Genomic DNA, 21359 nt, shown 5'->3' with positions numbered 1-21359 from the left:
CATCTCTGGTGAATCACCCCCAAGATCAACCCCAGCAGAGATTCTCCTTCCCTTTGCCAGCAAAATCAACCCCAGAATCACTGAATGTAGGCATGGTAGAAATAGTCATATTTGTAGCTCTGTCAAGAATTTCTTTTATTCTCCCACGATTCTGAAACTTATCTTGGAACCTTAGGGGCAAGAGGAGAGCTATAATAAAATATTTCTTCTTCCCAGATTTCCCAATAACTTCTTAGTTAGCCAGCAGTCCCATTTCCTAGTTCCTGTATGAGACCTTAGAAGTCTGACTGGTCCCAAATGAGGTTATAAAAATCACAAATAACTGCTTGTGCCTTTTCCTTCATCTAAGAGGCTCACTTTCCCCCCCCCCCCCTGAACTGTGGGGGAAATCTCAGGCAGAAAAGGAAAGAGATCAGTAATAACTATGAAGAAATGCTGTAGAAATGACTTAATATATGAAGTTATGCTCCCTAACAGTCTCAGATCTGTCCCAGAAAAGGATCTAGAGATCTTTAGCTTTCTTGTTTAAAGCAAAATCAAATTTCTCTGCCCCTTCAATAATGATTTATATTTCTACAGTGCTTTAAGGTTTATAAATTGCTTTTTCTATACTACTTCACAGTTCTCACAAGACTCCTAGAAATCAAGAAGTGCAAGAATTATGATCCCCATTTTACTGATAAATAACCTGATTTGCTCAAGGTCAGATAGCATTAAGTGATACAGAGAAGATTCAGGCCTGGTCTTCTGACTGTACTCAGAAGTATGAAGACAGCAGACTCTTTCCACTGTATTAGGCTGCCTTCTATTCTCCAGAGGTCAGCCAAGATAAATTCTGGCTAGGAAATGGGAGGGAAAGGAGCCAAACGTCAAAATCCATAGGTGCTGAGTTCTTGGGGCATGGTTACAGTCTTCTTCCTCTGGTCCCTCCAATGGGGCACAATGATCCAGCTTGGGGCCAATCTCACTTCCACTGCAATCAGCACTTCTGAAATGGTTTCCACTTTGCAGGGAAGCTTGGTTCCATTGTCTGTGGTTCTGAAATCATTCTAGGCTTGGTCCCTTCTTGACTGGGGGTACCCATTCCCTGTGGAACCAATCTAGTCGTCTCCAATCAGTTGTCTTCTGGCAGTCAGCCACAAATTACCCATTTTTCCAGCTTTCAATTAATTTCTCCCTTTCTATCATATGGAAGATAAAAATGGAGAGGCTGACTAGGAACCCTTCTGGGGCAAATGAATGGAATCTATGAATCCTGTTTTAAGGCTTACACCCACTGCAGTTCATTAGCAGTACCAAAATAACTGATAGGTTCTAGGCTCAATGGTTCAACCAGTTTGTCCTGGATCCTAGTTAGTAAAAATTTACAGTAGAAAAATAATTTATCTTTATATTAACATCACTAAATAATTTCCACCAAAAGAGCCCCTAAACTCAAGTTGATTGATTCTTAGACCACACACAATTTATAAGAGGTCTGAAGCACTGATTTGGAGTAACAGGACTGGGGTTTGCCTCTTAGTACCTTGGGCAAATTCTTTCTTTTTGAGGGGTAATGGTTTCCTTCCCTACAGTTCATATTTGAGAATTCTAACAATTAGAGCTGGAAAGAACCTTAAAGAAAATCTAGTCCAATCTTTTCTCATAGATAAAGAAACTGAGGATCAAAGTGAATCAATGACTTATTCAAGATGCTACTCTTGGGTCCCTTTCAGTTCTAAAACCTATCATCTAGTTTCCAAGGCTGCAGCAAGAAAGAAACTGAAAAGTGCAGGGGGAAAGGCTGCTCAAGGAAGGTACACTGAAAATAAAAACTAGACAATGGACAGAGAGGAGACAGAAAATCTAACAGAAACAGACATAAGAGATCACTGAAAACCACAGCCACCCATAATAGAATTAATAGTCTCAAGGACTTCAATGATTTCTGAGGGCCTCACTATTTTAGGAGAAGAAAAATTTGGTATTCTTAGTAATCATCTTGGGTAACCAAGAAAAAAATAAATTAATTCAGACCTGTGGTTTCCATCATTAGTACAGACTAAATCAAATTTGTGCTTAAACCAATATGCTTCAATTATCAATAATGTAGTCAAAGGAGCACTTATCTGGAAATGTGGAGTGAGTGTCACAGTGGAAAATCATGGTCAGATAGACTGTTGTCAGAAACTTCCAAACACTAAGGGTGTGTGTATGGAAGAGAAATAGTTTTGAGTTTGAGTTTAAGAGAAGGGTTGGGAAAGAATAATGGCACAGGACCTGAAGGGTGCTACCTGGGTAGGACCAAGAGGGACCAAAGTGGTTTCTTCTTGACGGCAGGATCAAAAGTGGAGCACAGGCTGGAAAGATGTACAGAGACAAAGAAAGAAAGAGGTGTTTGTGTGTGTGTGTGTGTGTGTGTGTGTGTGTGTGTGTGTGTGTGTGTGTGTGTAGGGTGGTGGTGGGGTCTGTTTCATTAGCAATTATCCAAATTATCTAAAATAAGAAGATAAAAAATGAAGAAGCCCTTTATTGCAAATGTAGTTTACAGAGTCAGGAGAACTCAGAATTCAAAAGAAACTCACATCATTTACTCAACTTGTGCCTGAAGAGGAATTCTGGACAAGCCATCAATGATGTCTATTTGGTGATGTTAAATTTTTTCTGTTGTAAGGATGGGATACCTACCATTCCCAAGATAGTCAGCCCATCTTCCTTCAGAAAAGCTCTTTTTCTTATATCAAGTCCAAATGTACTTCTCCACAACTTCTTCTTCTTGCCTCTATTCCTTCTCTAAATAAAGGAGTTGAGACCCTCTTGCCAAACAAAGGTTCAGAAGCCTTCTACTACCTAATACTTTCTGTCCTTCCAAATACTTCCTGTTGAAGTCAGAGAATGCTTCCCACTTAAAAGACAGTTTCTCCCTCCCAGAATCAGAAACTCATCTATCTGTCTGCCAGAGAAATGAATACCCAGTAATCACTCTCATCTAGCACTAGAAAAAAAGCAATGAACAGGACAATGCTCTATGGAAATGCCTGTGTGAGAAGTTGTCTGTTAGGAGGAAATCCTTTTTATCTTTATCAGATGAATCACCATTAATATCACAAATACTATGTTCTGCACTCACACTTTTCACTTTTTTCTATTCCAACTTGGACCTCAGAGAATTTCAGAGTTGAAAGGCACTGGAGAGATTATCTAACTGAGTTAATAAACAAGAACTCCCTCAATGATATACCCACAACCTTGGTAAGACTAGTATGTAGCACAATGGCCCATATGCCAGGAGTTTTTTATTTATTGAATCCTCATAACAGCCCCTCTGCCCTCTGCTAAGAAGTTTCAATGAGAATAGGAAGGATCCTTGGGAAACATCAAATATAATTTCTTCATTCTAGAGATGGGGAACTGAGGCCTACACAATATTTGCCTGAGGTCACAATGAGAGTCAGGGACAGTCAGAACAAGGTTCTATTTCCTGTCTCTCTAAATTGAGGGCATTTTTTTCAGCATACACAGCTGCCTCTCTGACACCAGACCTTTCATCAGACCTTTGATTGGGGTCCAAGCAGAAGACAAAAGGGGTGAATTTTGTTTCCTTCGTCCAAATCCTAGAACGCTCCATGGTTACGATGATGCTTATTTAAGTTGTCTGAAGAGTTGGAAGGTCACTAGGGACAGAGACAGTGACCACAAGATGTCTATTCCATCACTGGGCAAGTATTATTGGGCTGGCTTTAATGGTGAATTGGATATAGGAATGTTGGCCATTCTATTGGTGGAGGGGATCAGGGCATATGTTCTCCAGCAACCTTAACTTGGCTGGTTGCTATGAGAGTAGAGTAATTTTCAAGAATCCTACAAGTTCAGCCATTTTAGGTAAAAAAAAAAGGAAGGGTAATTCTTATAGATCTTAAATTTTTTTTTTAATTTAAAATTAAAAAGTTAAAAATTTTAAAGCTTAAAAAATAAAAAAAATTTACTTCTATTAAGTGTGGGAATGGAGTATGACTAAAGTCTTGATGTGACTTTGTGACTTCCTCTTCCTTATTCTGGGACCCTTCTCTTTAGCCCCTGTTCAATGTATATCTAACTCATGGAGCTAATCCTGAGATTCCTGGGTCCTAGATACTTTCTATCCAGGGTATTGAAGACGGTACAGTAGAGAAGAGAGGAGGCTGCATGTCCCTGATGAAACCTCTCTGGGTCTCTTTTGAGTTCTTCTTTATTCTCCCTTCATATTTCCCCCCCCCCCTTTTTTTTTCTCTAAAAACAATTTTTTTCTTGTAAGGGTCAGGGGACACGGAAAATGAGATGTTATGTTGATCTCATGGGGAAGATGAGAGTGGGAAAGGACAAAGATAATCCTTGAACTAATGATCTCTGCCTGGTAGAGTCACTGAGCATTTTTTAAGGCTATACTTCTAACTCCCTATTATTCAAGGAAAGGGATGCTGCAAATAAATCAAACCAGAACATGATCTATTCCAAAGTCATTCCCATGGGATTCTGGAGTGCAACCCAGGGTAACATTTTTTTTAAAGCAGCAGATTTACCCTCCTAATACTGCGTGGCTCAGGCTGGGGTTCCATTGAGTCTGCCTCCCTCAGGCCCACTTGGCCTGGGTGGCGAGAGTGCGCGGAACGGAGGCGGGGAGGCAACTTGGGCTCAAATGTTCGCCATGGATAACCTGCGAAGCAGATAACTGAGAGTCAACGGCCTCCTTGGCCCGTCCGCCTTTCGAGGCCCACGGGCCAGCTGGCTCCTGCTCCAGTCTGCTGGGGCACTCACCGCGCCCCTTCCGGCTCTCTGCACCTTATTCTGCCCCACCCACAGTGACACAGATCCCTGTAACAGAATCTCACCTATGGGGTGACTCACTGCAAAGGCTTCCCTTCATCCCCTGTGATCAAAAAGGCTCCCCCCCAAAACCTTCTGAGCTGCTCATCCACCTAGTGCACTGGAACCCATCTCTGGAGAGAAGCCCTACTTTCTTCCTGAACCCCTGTTAGCATGGAAATTAGACCATACTGAATCCCAAGGCACAGTGTGGTTGGTAATGGTCAAATTTTAGGCATCCTGAAGGAAGTCTTCTGGGACAATCTCATTATTCCACACATTTCCCAAGAACACTGCCTCTTCAACCCCCACCTTCTTATGTTTTCTCTGGTCCTGGATCATAGGTTATTGGATTTCTTTTAAGAAGAAATATGCATACCCATTTTCCCCGTTAAAAAGAAGAAACTGCCCCGGGAGCCAAATGATCAAGACTTGACTATCTCCTTTTGGCTTCTTACTGAGGATGAGGGCACCTGAAGAGGGCCATGGGATATTCAAGTAAAGGCCTCTGGGCCCTTGTGGACACTCCTTAGGGTAGGAGATAGATGAGAGATAGCAAGTGGCCTAATAGAGAGAAGCCTGACCTTTGTAGGCAGGTTCCTGTGGGACTCAGTTTTCCCATTTACTAGATCTCAGTGTTCTGTTATCTTTCTAAGATGAGAGCTCAAAGTCCTCCATGGTTCTATAGCTCATGGTTTACACAATTCTGGAACTGAAGTAGACTTCAGAGACCATGTAGTTTAACCCCTTCAGGAAAGGAGAGGAAACTGATGTCCAGAAAGGGAAAGTAATTCACCTGGGGTCCCATAGATTGTAAGCACCAGAATTGAGATTTGAACCCCAGCCCTCTGAGTCTAAATCTAGTGCTCTTTTCACTATACTGCATTGCTGAGGCTCTGATTACAGCAGTTCTGTCCCCATCACTCTAAAGGGAATGGGGGGACAACCAGAAGGTAGGGTGTCTCGAGATCCATACCCCATCTTCCTTTACTATTCCCATGGTGGCCTGCAGAAAAATAGAGGCAGAGAAAGAGAGAGAAACAGAGAAAGAGCTTGAGACACAGAAGGGGGGGGGGGAAGAAACAGAGGGAAAGGGAGAGGGAGAGGGAGGAGAGAGAGGAAGGAGACAGAGAGAGAGAAAGGGGGGGTGGAGGAAGGGAGAGAGAAAATGAGAAGATTTAACACTGGATGAAGCCTCAGAGATCATCTGGATGAACTTCCTCATTTTACATGAGGAAACTGAGGCCCAAAGAGGCAACAGGATGCACCCAAGGTCCGATGGGACAAGTGGCAAATCAGGGTTTTAACCCAAGCCTGCTGGCTTTCAAAGCTGTGTTCTTTCTCTTGTACCACATTGCCAAGGCTTTCATGACAGTGGTTTCCTTCCTTCCTCCTGGGAAAAGATCCTTGGGGAGGAGTCTCCCTCATATCCATGCCAAGAGTGCTCCCCTACATACAAACAAGGGTTTAAACACTGTGAAGGGAAGAAAGAGGGCTGGGCACCTTTTAGGGTAAGACTTGGAGGCTCCAGCCTCATCTGGACAGAGGTACCTCGGGGTAATGGCCCTCGGATCCCACGAACAGACAGCACTGACTCCTCGGCAGGCCAAAAAGTGCTCTAGGATCATAGGCTTTATCGCTGGAAGAGGCTTTAGAGAAAATCAAGTCTAACCTTTTCATTTTACACAGTGGGAAACTGAGGCTCAGAAAATGAAAGTAATCTGGCCATGGTCATAAGTGAATACTTGGCAGGTTTTCCAACCTTCAATTCTCTGGGCTGGGGACAGGGGGAAGAGGAGAGGGGTGTGGTGAAATGGAGGACAAGAAAATGGGTGGCAGAACCTCCAAAAAGTTCGTTCTCCAGAAGCAGAGGCTGTAAACAAACTAGAGGCAGCCGCCTCTCTGCCTGAATTTGCCAAAGCGAGTGTTTGAGCGTGCTCAGCGGAGCTGTTAAAAAAGGCTGTAGCGAGCATCTTCCATTAACGTTACGACCGTGAAATATGACAATAAAATGATAGCCGTATGGTCGCAAATTTGCAGCCCGCCGAGTTGCTCGGGGTTTATCGTCACTCAAACGTGCAGAGAGCTGTAAAATGTTTACAGAAAGGGTCGTTTGCGGCCATAAAATCCTCCTTTCTCTCCTAAACAAGGCTGAGTGGAGCCATTTACCAAGCCCCAAATGTTCATCGGGGGAGAGGGAAACATCTGTTCTCTCCAGGAGTTTTCAGTGATCTTCTCGAACAAATTAACTAAAATGGGTGCTTTCTAATTAAATTAGCCCTCGCCTGGAATGGCTGGCGTTGGTGCGGCTGGGTACGATTAGCGCATGGAGCACATGGGCGGCTTAATGGGAAGGTGAAATATGGAAACACTTGGTACCTGCTGTGCATGGCCCACCCATGGCCCTGCTGCCTGGTCTGGGGACCCATGCAAGGAGGGACACACAGAGGAGAATGCCCGAGTCCTTCTAGCCTCATTCTAGTGCCTGTTTACTTCTGATGGAAGTCTTGCTCTCCTCCCAACCCTGCTGCCTATAATCAGTCATACCAATCCCGGCCTCTCAACGGCCATCAGAGAAGACACCCATCCCTCGCTCAGCTCCACTATTCGAGTGAATGAATGCACACACATATACGGGCATACCCAGGATGAGCACATACGATGCCTGCAGATACACCCACATACACGGTCATATCCAAACTCTACTCTCTGATGTGTTTCAGCCCCCAAGCTTGAAACAGCCTCCTCTCTCCTCAATCTCCATCTTAAAGTTAGGTCCCTGCTTTCCTTCAAGGCCCTACCCAGGTGCCACATCTTCCACGAAGCCTTTCCTTATCTCCCGGGTGGATATGAGCGCTCCCTCCTCAACTTGTTCATGGCACTATGCCTGGATCCCCTTTGTCCCTACCTTGTATTATACTTACTTGCACACATGTCATTTCCTCCCTATAAGACTGTACACTCCTGCAGGGCAGTGGCTGGGTCATTCTTCATCTTTCATAGGATCATAGGATTTAGGCCTGCATAGGACCTCAGAAATCATCTAGTCCAACCTCCTCCTTTTACAGATGGATCACCGCACACCAGGACTGCAGCAGCAGTGGTGCTGGGGCTCTGGGACCCCACATTCACCTTCCCCTACCTCGGGCTGGCCAAGGACAACACACAAACCACATGGCAGGCACCTGACCAATACGTGCTGATTCTAGGGGAGAAGCCCCGGCGGGGCTATAAGGCTGGGAATCCCAGGGCATTCTGGAACGCCCGGGCCAGGGGGCGGGCAGGCTGAGCAGCATCAGAGCTCCTGTGACGCTGACTCGTGGCCCCTTGAGAATGGCCTTCCCCAGCCCTGGGACATCCAGCCGGCCTTCTGGGACCTTCCCTGGGCCTGGGCCCGGGTACACAAGTTCTGCTACCCAGCTCTACTGCCCTCCAGAGGGCTTCGTCTGAACCCAGGCCTGAAGTCTCTGGGTATCAGCACAATGTCCCTGGCCTTCCTCCCGACCCACACAGCTATCCAATCCAATCCCTAAAAACAAGGACCTGCTTTCTCCGGGGGAGACACGGCCCCTGCCCTCATGGAGCCCCCATCTAGCAGGTGTTTTCCTTTGTGGCTCTCCCTTTGCATATCCTGCTTTGTCCTGCTGTTGCTCAGCTACTTGGTTGTGCCCAGCTTTTCATGACTGTGAAGCACCGCACACCAGGACTGCCCGTGTCTTTCTCTAGTGGATTGACACAAAGAGGGGTCACATGAAGCCTGAGGCTCCAGGTCTGGCCACCCAGCTGCCTGCATATCTGAACTATAGTTCATATTTAAATGTCTTCTCCCATTACTCTAAGGTCCTTGAGGGCAGAGGCTTTACCATATTAATTTTTGCTTCTCTTTCGGAGTTTGGCATAAGGCCTGACACACAGCAAGTGTTACTAACTGTTGAATGTCTGAATGAATGATCAAAAGGACTTTCTAACAGGTATTTTTCTTTACTTCCTTCTCCCAACAATTCTACCTTAGGCAGAGATTACTTACCTAATAACCTGGCTTTTCCAGCCTTTTCAACCTCCCCACCTATTCCAAACCATTTTCTACACAAAGGACTAAGAGAGAGTCTGCTTAACTGAATGAAGAAGTGCCTGCTCTTCTATTTCCAATTCTGAGAAAAGGAAACCAAGGACCCCATGGGTCACAGGGATTGGGGGAGGTGTGTGTCCAATTTCTCCTCCCTTGGAAGGACTCACAGGACAGTTTCTTTCCCTCTTCCTCCGCCTCCAGATCCCTAAGAACAGGACTAAAAGTCTTGAAATAGAGGAAGTAATTTACATTGGGCAGATAAGTTCTGCAAAGTGTGAGAGGGGAGATATTGTCCCTACCTTTCCTTGGCCTAAAGGGAAAACCCAGACCTTCCCTGCCTCCAGGGAGCTCATGCTCTGAGGAGAAGGCAATACCTATTTTGAGGGAGTTTCTAACCAGAAGCATTCTCCTTCCTTCAAATCCCTATAGTCCTGTGATAACTTCTATCTATGACTCATATCACAGCCTGTCTTATGATATAATTATGTCAGTTATCTCTCCCAGTACTAGACTGTAAGCTCCATGAGGACAGGACCATGACTTATCTAAACTTCCTGTCTTGATAAACATTAGACACTGTATTCAATGAACAGCAGGTGCTTATTCAATGCTTGGGGTTGAAATCTCAGCTCCATTCTCCAGCTCTCCCGCTCACCACATCCCTGCTTGTGGATATAAGGCAAGGGAATATCTCCCAGTCTTCAGTTAGGCAAACTCTTTCTTAAAGACTTAGGAGAAGGATGGAAGTTGTGTTGAGGATAAAGTCAGAAAAGGGAGGTGGAGGAAGGAGGAATACTACAGCTCAGGGAGGAGGAAATTCATGGGTACCCCCAGTCCTACCCGTCTCCTCTTTGGCTGGGCTCTTCCTACGTGTTCGGGAAGCCGAGTGGCCCCGAGGGCTAGACGAAGATTGCAAAGAGATGTAGGAGGGCAGCTTGGAGAGGTTCCTGGAACCTGGTGCCTCCATGTTCCCATCCTGTGGCTCCTCAGCATCTGAGGATGCTGAGGAGGAAGATGCTGATGCTGAAGACAGGAAAGAAGAGGAGGAGGAGCTGGAGGCGTTCTTGGTCTGTGATTTCGGAGATGTGTACTTCCTGTGAGGGAGAAAAGTGCAATCAGCATGTGATGGCAGGCCTGAGAAGGACGGGAGCCAAGGTAAAGTGAGTAGGGTGTATCCACATTGTCCCTTCCCCTCTTCTGTACTACCCCTCAACAACCTGCTGTCTGCTAATCCCTGCTTTTCTTGCCTTTTAAATGGATCTGGGAAATCTCCTCATGCTTTTTCTTTCAGAATTTGAAAGGATCCATAATCTAACACCGCTCATTATTATAGATGAGACTCAGAGAAGAACAAGGTCCCAAAGTCAGTAAGTGACAGAGCTAGGAGTTGAATCAGATCTTGCTGTTCACTTGTTTCTGACTCTTTGTGGCCCCATTTGGAGTTTCCTTGGCAATATTTGGTTTGCCATTTCCTTTTCCACTCATTTTATAGATGAGGAACAAAGCGGGGGGGGGAGTGTGTGTGTCTTCAGTGAGACTCAAAGTGAGGGTGACTTGCCCAGTGTCACACAGTTAGAAAGTGTCTGAGGACACATTTGAATCCATGAAGAGGAGCCTTCTGAGTCCAAGCCCAAAACTCTAGCCACTGCCCCACCTCCAATCCTGCCCTTTTCCCTAACCTCTTCTTTAACTACACAGCACTCCAATACTAAACATGTCAAGATTAGGATGCTGATGATCTCAGCCTTCTTGACCTCTCTAAGAGGATGCCTAAATGTTGTACAGTATCTCTCAAGATTCATGATTTCCTTGATCTAGTGTTTTTTTTTTTTGTTTTTTTGTTTTTTTTTAAACTCAAGAATTTTCATGAAGACTAAAAGTCTTTGTGATCTGTTGTGGATGAAAAACTCATTAGTCCAGTGGTCAACATAGTGACAAACCTTTCTGTTTTGCTAGGAAATGGCAGACATACAGTCCATCATCAAGCCCATTTCTGTAAGCCTTTATAGTTTACAAGACCCTGGTAGAGCTTTTGCTTTTGATGGCATAGTCTTTGAAGCTAGTCTCCTTCATCTATTGGAGGATTTTAGTATAGGTGCTCAATATATACCTATTAAGTAAACTGAATGAAGAAAATGGCAACTGAGCTAGAATTTGAAGGATGAACAGATGGGGAGAAGACCCTATAGGCTGGCAGAGTAATATGGACGTTGGTTTGAAGATGAGAAAGCCTAATGCACTTTTGGAAAATGAAAAGAGCTTCATTTTGGCTGGAGACAAAATAGGTCTAATGGAACAATGGGCCTTAAAGTTGGAATGGTACTATAGTTTAGTACCAAAGCCCTGAGGACTTGAAATAACAGACTAATGCATCTGAGTTTTATTTTTTAGGCCTTTTTTAGATAAGGTCTATCCCCACCACCAATACCACTACTACCACTCACTATGACTACTAGTACTTCTACTGTCTTCACATATATATATATTCCATACTATAATTGCCAAAGTGTTTTCACATCCATTTTTACGACAGCCTCAGAAAGGAGGCAGGGTAACTATTGTTCTCACCTTATACAGATGAGTAAATATATTTAGAGGAAGGAAATGTAAGTGGTAGAAAGGGGGATGTTTATAGTCATGACTACAAATTACAAGGATGTGAAACTTACTTTGCTATTCCTTACTCTGCCTTGGTCTGGAGAGAATAACCTGGCAGATTTAGTTGGGAGGAGGATTGTTCTAAAATCTAGTACTTTCCAATTTCTAAATCAGACCTGTTACCACAGACCAAAGCAAAAACAGTAGTAAATGCTAGGGACAGAGGCAGTGAGGGCTCAAGAGTGAATGTCAGCATCTTTGTGACTGGGCATTCACCAACAAGGTCTCTTGGAGGAACAGTGCATATTATAATGAAAAGAGCCTTGGATTTGAAACCCGGCAATGTGTGGGTTATAGCTTCCTCTTCTTATCAAATGCGAATAGCCATCCTTGTCCTCTGCTTCCTTGGTAGAAGTAGTTCTAAAATGTCATCTACATATGAGGCAGTGTGAGAGAGTGGACACATGACTGATCTTGGAGCATCCAGCTCAAGTCTGAATTTCAGTTCAAGGTCATTTGTCCTCTCTGAACTTCAGGCTCCTCAATGACAAACTGGGGATACTGCTTACACTATTCCAACTTTTACAGCAGATGTAAGGCAAGCAAGTAAAGTCAGTATTGATAAGGAAGGAGAAAGTGGAGGGATGGGAAGAGGAGCTTGTCGGAGGGGTCCATTCTAGCTGAAAGGGGCCTCACAGGTCAGTATTTTCAAGGAAACTGAGGTCCAGAGAGGCAAAGTGACTTGCCCAAGGCAATACAGTCAGTAAGTGACAAAGCCAAATCTGAGCCCAAGTCTTTGGGTTCCAAATCTGGCCCCTTTCCACTGTCTCCAGGTTCTTCAGGTCCCTTATCTGTAAGCTAAGGCTCAAAGGACTCTTAAGGGCAGGGAATGGGAAGGAAGGCAATCTCAGGGACAAAGGAGGAAAGGGCAGCTACAGGGAGAAAGCCAGGGAAACTCCCTTGGACTGCTTAAAATACCTGCCCCAAGTACTTCCTCCCTTGATCATCAGGCTTAAGAGTTCAGGCCAAAGCCAGGTCCCCCATTTGGGTTGCTCTTTTTTATATACAAGGCTCAGATAGTGTTTTGGGAATGGGATGGGGGCCAGGGTAGTTCCTGTCACAGTCCAATCATAGGAAAAAAGCTAGGGCAGGTCTCCAAAGGTCAAAGAATCAGAGAATTATTAGAAATAATTCAGTCTAATATATACTAATTTAAAAATGAAGATTTGAGGCCCAATGTGGGGAAAAATTTACCCAGTATAGAACCCTGCATATATCAGATTTTTCTGATTTATCAATTTTGCTAATTCCCCCATGGGACCTTCTTCTTCCTCTCTTTATTCACCTTCCTTCTCATTTCTTTTTAAAATTCTCTGTTATAAGGGATGGCTCTCTAGAAAAAGGAAGAGGGTTACAGGGGAAATTCAGGTAACACAAAAGATTTTTGTGTCAAAAGATATAAATAAAAATATATTTCAGATTCATGTAATAGCAGTAATACTACTGACTAGAATTTGTATAGTGCTTTGTTTGCAAAGCACCATATATATGACCTCATCTGATCTAGTTAAGTTAATAAATTGCAGAGTTGAAGGAATTTGGGCCCTGACATGTTGTTTTTGTCTAGTCTGATTTTTACCATTTTCTACCTGAGAGGTGTCAAATTCAGGTCCCCAAACTGAGGGCTGAGCCAGATTAAAATATAATTGGGAAATGCTTGACAAATAAAATAAAAGTGTTATTGTTGTTCAGTCATTCAGTTGTGTCTGACTCTTTGTGACCCTGTGGACCATATTATCCATTGGGTATTCTTAGCAAAGATATAGGAGTAGGTCATTTTCTTCTCCAGTGGATTAAAGCAAACAGGTCATGTGACTTGCCCAGGATCACATAGCTAGTTAAGTATAAGATGATAGATCTGAACTCAAGTCATACTGACTCCAGGTCCAGAGCTCTTATTCATTAAACCACTTAGCTGCATCTTGGAGTATCCAGATAAATAAATGTACAGTGCAAATAGATGATTCTCACTTGTGGTTTTCTACTTCAGACTGCAGCCTTCAGGGATCCATTCCTGTTTCAGTTGGACCAGTTCAGTTGCTTTAGACTACCCTTAGTCTAAGAAATCCTCTAAATAGCCAGAGGATGAAAAATATCTTCCACTAACGTAAATACTGAGATCTACTAAGAAGTTCTTCCAGATATCCAACCTAGGGTACGTGATTTTGCTAATAACTTACTAAGTGATTCTATCTGTCTCATATAAATGAAGGGACTGTACTAGATAATAATTCAATTTCTGAGGTGATTTTAAACTTTACTAATTAAAAAAAAATAAAAATCCTGTATGCAGGGCATGTACAGATTATTCTCTTACTTTTACAGCTGAGACTGTGTTTCAGAGGAAATATCTTACCTAGGGTCTTATTACAAGAAAAGTGACAGATCCAAGATGCCCTTAAAAGCTCCTGGTTTTCAGTATTCAGCCCTCTAAGCCACAATCCCCCAAGAAGATCTGGGTCCTAATTCTTCTATTTGTAGAAGGGGTTGGTCATGGGGTTTAAGTGGGGGGAGTGGGTTGAATCCCTGCTTTCCTTACTTCCTTACCTGGGGCAGGCACTCCGCAATCTCCTCCACTTGGTGGGTGAGTCGTTGTTCTCAGAGGCCTGTGGAGGAGCAGACCGCCTATTGTGGCGCTTCCTGGGCCGGTGGAGCAGCTGGCACTGCAGGCCTCTGGGGCAGCTCCCTTTCCGGGAGAAGTCTGGGCACAGGAGCATATGCTTTTTCTTGCACTGTAGAAAAAAATAGCAGAGATTGAGTCAGGACAATGAGGGAGGGAAAGTGGTGAGAAAAGACAATGGTGAGGAAGCAGGAGGAAGTGGCCAGAGCTAGAGTTCATATGTTTGAAGTACTCATAGACATAGGCTTATTAGCTCTTAACCCTACCTATCTCTTCCATTTGCCCCACTCTTCTCTTCCTCTAGGAAAAGTCTACTCTCATCTCCCTGAGTTATTATTAGACTTTCTTCCTCAAACCTTCAGACCACACAAAATTTTTGGTGCTTAATGCATTTTTCACATAATATTTAATATTTTTATAGTTTATCTGTCCATCTTAACCCCCTAACAGATTATGAACTCTACATGGGTAAGAACCAGGTGTTAATTAAACTTTGTAACTTTTTCCGTGCCCTATACATTCTAGGTAGATTCTAGCAAATGTTTATTGAATTAATGAATCTCCATTCTAGAACTGTAAGCTCCACAAGGGACAAGTCTAGGCCTCACTTTGTTTAGTCCCCATTGGTCAGCATAGATATTAAATGACTGCCTTATGTAGTCACTTAATACATGTCTGTAGAAGGAAAGAATCCCTCCACTTGATAATGAAGTCCATGAGGGCAAGAAACCTTATCTTAAAAAAATAAATAAATAAATAAATAAAATCTAATAAAACTTTATCTAGGTTTTGTGTCTATCTCACCATCTAATATGGGATTCTTTCTAGAGAAATATCTGTTGAATGAATGAATGAGCTTCTAAGATCCTCCATTCTTGAGGAACATTAGAGTATTCTGCCCCAAGGCTCGGCTCCATTATGAGGAAGGCAGCAGGATAGAACTGTGGTCTACAGTGCTCAGGAAACATTTCCTAGCAGAGGTGGGGAAGAGGGGAAAATGGGTAAGGATTTATCAGGACAAGATGCCTAATATTTGTCCAAGGCTTCTCCTTTCCACCTTTCACCAAATTCTGGTCTGTGGCCCTCTTTGTTAGAGACCTTGAGGAAACCCAGCAAAGCCAGCATAAGGAAACCAAGGAATGAGAAGGTGGGAAGGGAATTGTCCTAATCCGTGTCCTCTGACAGCAAAACCATGGCGCCTCGACTGGAGTCTGAATCTACAGCTCCCTCCTGCTGGGTGTGCCAGCTCCAGACTAGTGGCATCCTTCCTCCCTTCAGCCACCATGGTGTTCCTCCTAACCTGCAGTCAGACCTGCTAGCTACCTCCTCAGTTCCCAGCAGTGGCTCCCCACCACCTCCAGGATCAAGCACAGAATGCCCCTCCGACCTTTCTGGTCTTCCCCACTTTGACCCAGTAATCCTGGCCTCCAGGTGCACTCCTGGTTCCAAGCCTAGGTTGCCCCATACCTGGAATGCCCTCCTTCCTCACTTCCCTTCCCAGCTTCCGTTAAGTCCCCACTGAGATCCCCCTTCTTCAGGAAGCCATTCCCAAGGCCCCGTTCCCTCGGTTGTCTCCCCCACTTGATGGCAAGCTCCTTGAGAGCAGAGGCTGTCTCTTGCCTCTTTTGTTATCTCCCCCTTTAACACAATGCTTGCCATCTGGGAAGTGCCCAATAAATATTTGCTGACTTAGTCTATTTCTTCATTCTGTGTCCATCTATCTTTATAAGTGGAGATGCACATATATATTCACACACACCTATGTGGGATAAAATGCCACATGTGTAACTGGGAAGGAGACGTGTCAGGCTCTTCCTGGGCTCAGGCCTGGGTGCTGCTCACGCTCTCCAGCAGAAGCTAGCAATGCTAGGGGGTGAGAATTGGGCAGGGAAAGGAAGCAAAGGGAAAGACCTGTGCCTTCTGGCTCAGTGGGTAGAGCTGTCCTTGGCACACTCCTCTGTGTCTGGGGATTCCCAGCTCTGGGGGACAAAAAGGGATGGCCCTGGCTGGGCCTGGGGGCTGCCCTGGCCTCCACTGTGTCAATCATCAGGCTCTGAGAGGGAAACTTTCCCAGTTCCCTTGTTCACTCCCTGCCTCCCTTCAGCCAGCACAGAACATAGCCAGTTATGAGCTGCTAATCCCTCCCATCAGTCCTGGGGATAACCTCATTTTCTTCTGACCCTATTGCTTTTTCCTCATAAGATTCAATGGTTGGTGAAGAGGTAGGAGGAGGTCCCTTGGTCTCTGCCACTTCTTTGGACCTCAGGTTACTCATGTGCAAAATGAGGAAACTAAAATGGATATTTTTAGAGATCCCTTCCAGTTCTAAATCTTATGACCTCTGTCGGACTCAGTTTTCTTATCTGTAAAGCAAAAGAATTAGGTTTAATGGTTTTTAGGGTCCTTTCTAGCTTTAAATCCTAGAATTTGAGAATCCTAAATCCTAGAAATTTGAGAAAACTTTCATAGGGATGTTCTATACTAAGGCTGGATTTAATCTGCCCTCCCAGTTGTCCTGGAGAGCTTTGTGACAATTGCCCGGGTCTCTGGTCACTTGGGAATGCCCATCTCTGCAGGAAGGGAGGGAAAAGTGTTGGTTCCTAGCTTTCTCCTTTCTCCAGTCAGCAGGGAGGCCCAATAGGAGGGGACAGAGAAAGGGGGGGGGCAGGTCGGCTGAGGCCGGGGGCACTACTGGATTGAGTGGTTAGGGTTGAGCCAAGGCCTGGCTCACCCGAAACCATCCACCTGTCATAGGGTAGCTAATTATACCCAGGCTGGGCCCCATGCCAACTGGCAGGTGGCTCCCAAAAAAGGAGGAGAAACCATGTCAGCCCCAAGAGCTCAGGGAAATCAGAAAGCAGACTTGGTCTAGAGTGGAGCCAACCCCTCCCCAGGCTACTTTAGACCCCTTATGGGCGTGCTCTGCCAGACCTCAGCTTTCACAGCTTGTACAGCTTGCACTCAGAGGGACCCTTGCACGGAACAAGCCAAAAAGGCCTCTCTAGACCCTGGAATGAAAGTGTAGCATCAAAAGTTTGGGTTCAGAATGCTGAAGCTCAATTAGATTACAGAAAATCATACGAAGGAAGTCTTTTGAGGTCATGAGTGAGCCAGGGAGAAGTGATTTGCCCAAGCTGTGAAGCATTGTGAGCACCAGGGTTAGGATGGGAATCCCCACCTTTTCCTGATATACTACGGTGCTAAAAAGAGCAACTTCTTTTTGGGTCAGAGGCCCATCCTGTCCTTTTATTTTTACCCCCAACGTCAGTGGACAGCAGCGCTCTGTGTCCTCGCCTTATCTCTGCCAGATGAAGTTTTCCTTTTGCTTCACAACTCCTGTTCCCTGATTTCACCAGCTGGAGTCATTTTTTTCCTTCTCAATTTTCTTGTAACTTTTGCCCCTTCCCAGTCTCCTCTGCATTCCCATCTCTGTATATTGTTGTATTACCCCTGTTAGATTATAACAGTTTCTTGGTGGCAGGGCAAATCTTGCTTTGTCCTTTTTATTTCTGGAATCTGTTCCTACAGAGTATTTCTTACAGGTATTTAAGGAAGACTGGGTTGAATCAAACTGAAGTGAACTGCAAAGAACACTAGACAGGAATAAAACCTAAGCTGGAATTTTTTCTTTGCTACATAGAGCTTAGGTAAGTCACTGCCTCTTGATGGGTCTCAGTTTCCTCATCTGTGAAATAACAATGAATAAGAAGGAAATTCTAAGATATTTGTGACTCTTAAAGTTTATGATTCCATGGAATGACCTAATGAGAACCAAGTCAGGCACCAAGATAGAAGTAGAAGACAGGGAAGGAGAGATGATTGGGAATTAAGTGCAGCTAATTAGAAAATATAAGGTACAAAGCAAGCTAAGGGGCCAGAAAGCTGGAGACTTTGTGCCTCATGGGCACCAGGAAGACTTAGAAATTAGCAATAGAGAAAGCCCTGGGTCAATAGCAAGATCCTCTGGAGCTGGCCAAGCAGAAACCATAGTTTTGGGAACTTGGAATGGTTAGGAAGGCCAACAGCCCAGAACAAGTTCCTTCACACATTTATGTTTAATCAGCCTTGAGACCATACCACCATTTCTGGGAAGCCTTCCATGTATTTCTAAAGTCTTTAGTGTTTGTACTGCACAGTCAAGTCAAGAGATGTTGTTCTCATGATTGTTGTCCATGTTTATGTTTGTCTGCCAGACTGGATTAGCTCTTCTGGTTTTCCAGCTAGCACTTACCGCTACTGAGTCTACCTAAGTATACTGTATACAACTGTGGGTGCTATGTCTTTTGTGGGGACTGGGGTTTGGGTGACCTAACTTTTACTGAAGACACAATGAATACAAGTCTTATAAAAATGCCAAGGGAAAAGATGTTTTATCTCCTGGGAGAGTAAGGAACTTTGGGTAATTGGGATCATAGGCAACAGTACCCCTATTCCTAAGGACCCTTGCATTCCCCATTGCTCAAGGAAAGTTTTGGAAATAGTTCTCTTCTGATATTCTTAGGCTTATTTGATAATTAGATGGGTGAGGGATTTTACAGTTTTTGTCCCTCTATTACAATAAACCTCATACTCCTAGGGTTCACATTCAGTTTAGATGACAAGTGTATGGGGTTTTACAAGGTTTTTGGTCTTCCTTATAATTCTAATTTCTAAAGTGCTTTAGTATTTACAAAATACTGGGGCAGCTAGGTGGTGCAGTGGATAGAGCATCAGCCCTGAAGTCAGGAGGACCTGAGTTCAAATTTGACCTCAGACACTTAAGATTTCCTGGCTGTGTGGCCCTGGGCAAGTCACTTAAACCCCAATTACCTGGGTGGAGGGGGGGAAGATTTACAAAATACTTTTTACACAATAGCACTATAGGGTATGTAATAGAAACACTATTCTACAATTGAATTCTACAAACATCTCTTAAATACTTTTTATAAGGAGCAGAACATTGGATTCTGGGAAGGATATATTGTTTATTTTTTAAAGTATGTGTGTATGGGAACTAGAATATAAGCTAAGTGCATAGGACAGGGAACTGTTGTAATGATTACAACAATGGTTTTTACATTTGAGTCTAAATTCAAGTCTGACATGCACTAACTAACTGTTTTTGAGAGTCACTTAAGGAAACTGAGGCTCAGAGATGGAAAATGTCCTACCTTGGACAACACGGTTAATACTTGTTAGATCAAACTATTTGGCCATGCCATGTTGCCTCTCTTGAATATCACAACAGCAGTGTGAAGGGAGGGAGGGAGTTATTATTCCTACATGGCTAATGAAAAAACTGAGGCCCAATGAGAGTTTTCAAAAAGGTCAGGTGAGGTCAAGAACCAGGACAAAGGAAGGACTGACCTCAACCTTAGTACTTCCAAATCTTAGGCTCCAGGTTAGCTTGATCCTCTCTCTTTCTGATTTGAGCAGTTCAAAAAAAATAGTGAATTTTTCATCTTTCTCCTTTAAAAATACTATTAGTTCCTATTTTTAAAAAAAGGCTTTTAAGTTTAACAAAGGGGCAGCTAGGTGGCACAGTGGATGGAGCACCAGCCCTGCATTCAGGAGGATCCGAGTTCAAATCTGAACTCAGACACTTAATATTCCTCGCTGTGTGACCCTGGGCAAGTCACTTAACCCCAGCCTCAGGAGAAAAAAAAAAAAAAAAGATCTAAGTTTAACAAAGGGCTTTCCCTATAATTTCCTTTTTAGACAAGAGAAAACTGAAGACTTGCCCAGGAAGCTAGGCTACAAGATAAAGAACATTTATTAACTATTTGCTGTGTACAGAGATTTACCTTAGATGATGGGGAAGACACAAAGTTTAGATAAGGTCCCTGCTCTCAAGGAGCTCACAGTCTGGCAGGGAGTCAAACAATTATAAAGCTACTCATTCTTGGAGCCAGAATTGTGAAATTCAGCACTCTTTCCACTACACCCCGCTGAACCTAAAGTAAAGCCAGGTTTAGTATCTTTGCCTTCTGCATTGCCTATGTTTGAACCCAAACTCATGGTCTTTTTCCTCAAATGTGCCCTGCCCCATCTGTTGTTTACTTATACTGATGGCAACATCAGTTTCCCAGTCACACACTATTAAAATCTGGATGTCAAGCCTTCCCCTAACCCTTCCACTGCCGCCACCTTGCTTTAGTTCTTCATCACCTCTGGCCTGTATTACTGTAACAGCCTGACTTAGTCTCCTATCTCCCACTTCAATCCCTACAAATGCTATTGTGCTCATCTTCCTTCCCAGCTCCAAAGATTTCCATGCTCTTATATATCAAGTAAAGTACAAATTCTGTACAAAGTCTGACTTGCAAAGCTCTTTACAAACTTGACTACTTACTGTCACACCCTTCCCGTAGGTCCAATCTCCCAGATCCTCAAGGGGATGTCCTTCCTCAAATGACAGGCTCCATGAAGGCAGGTATCTTTTCCCCAGGAATTCCTGAGGGTGAGATTGTCTCATCCTCCCTATCTCTTCATAACACTCATTACTTCCTGGGGGTGAATGCTGAATTTATTGCTGCCTCTCTTCCTTAGGGAACAAGGTCAAGGAAGTCCTAGGAACTCTTATCTGGAGTCCTAAGGGTCAACACCATTTCTGTCCCCCTTGTGGCAGAGGTAGGCAATGTTCTCTCCACAGAGATCAGCATTCCATTTTTGAAGGGCTCCTCTCAGTGTCTCCCAGATTGAATTGTCTGAGGCTTCTCTTTCCTACCCCCCAACCCCTACCCACCCCCCAAATGTTAGGTTCTAGAGGAAGCCAGTGCATCTTTTCTCAATCGGAACTATCCCAAGACAAGTGGCTGGAGATCACAAGATCACAGTATTTAGAGCAGACCCTGCTGAAACTCAGCAGATATTCTGATGCCCAAGGCCCCGTGTAGTCAGAGGTGCTTAATGCATGTAAACCCAGCCAGTATGGATTTTATTTTATTATTTTTTTTTTTAAAGAAAGAATTCACTTACTAATCAGTTTGTTGACTGAGGATATCTGCTTCACATTATAGAAGGAAACAAATTAAGCAGCTAATATAGCGCCCGGAAAACATCTGTTATACAAAGCCAAAATTAAAGAGAAACAAAATTAAGCTCCCTTTGTGGCTGGTTTTCATACAGCTGCACCGGACTATAAAAGAGCTATCAAAGGAAGTGCCATCCCCATCCATCAGTGAAGTGTGCATGGTGGAGCTCGCCAGACCC

At 44.0% G+C, this 21359-nt stretch overlaps 1 protein-coding gene across 2 annotated transcripts in view; it reads right to left on the bottom strand.

Annotated features, from left to right (window-relative positions):
• The window catches only part of ZC3H3 (zinc finger CCCH-type containing 3), a 509307-nt gene that overhangs the window by 20315 nt on the left and 467633 nt on the right, over positions 1–21359 (bottom strand). The window contains exons 10-12 of one of the 2 annotated variants that reach the window (XM_074263935.1): positions 14096–14280; positions 9731–9984; positions 4539–4672 (exon numbers count right to left, since the gene is read on the bottom strand). In XM_074263935.1, the coding sequence (XP_074120036.1) occupies positions 4539–4672; positions 9731–9984; positions 14096–14280 (573 nt within the window). The remainder of the gene's footprint in view (positions 1–4538; positions 4673–9730; positions 9985–14095; positions 14281–21359) is intronic. The other variant, XM_074263942.1, reaches the window with a different exon arrangement.

The sequence above is a fragment of the Sminthopsis crassicaudata genome, chromosome 1 (assembly GCF_048593235.1).
Source record: "Sminthopsis crassicaudata isolate SCR6 chromosome 1, ASM4859323v1, whole genome shotgun sequence".
Taxonomy (NCBI): domain Eukaryota; kingdom Metazoa; phylum Chordata; class Mammalia; order Dasyuromorphia; family Dasyuridae; genus Sminthopsis; species Sminthopsis crassicaudata.
Note: the sequence above shows the minus strand (reverse complement) of the source record. Positions and strands in the feature narration are given on the sequence as shown.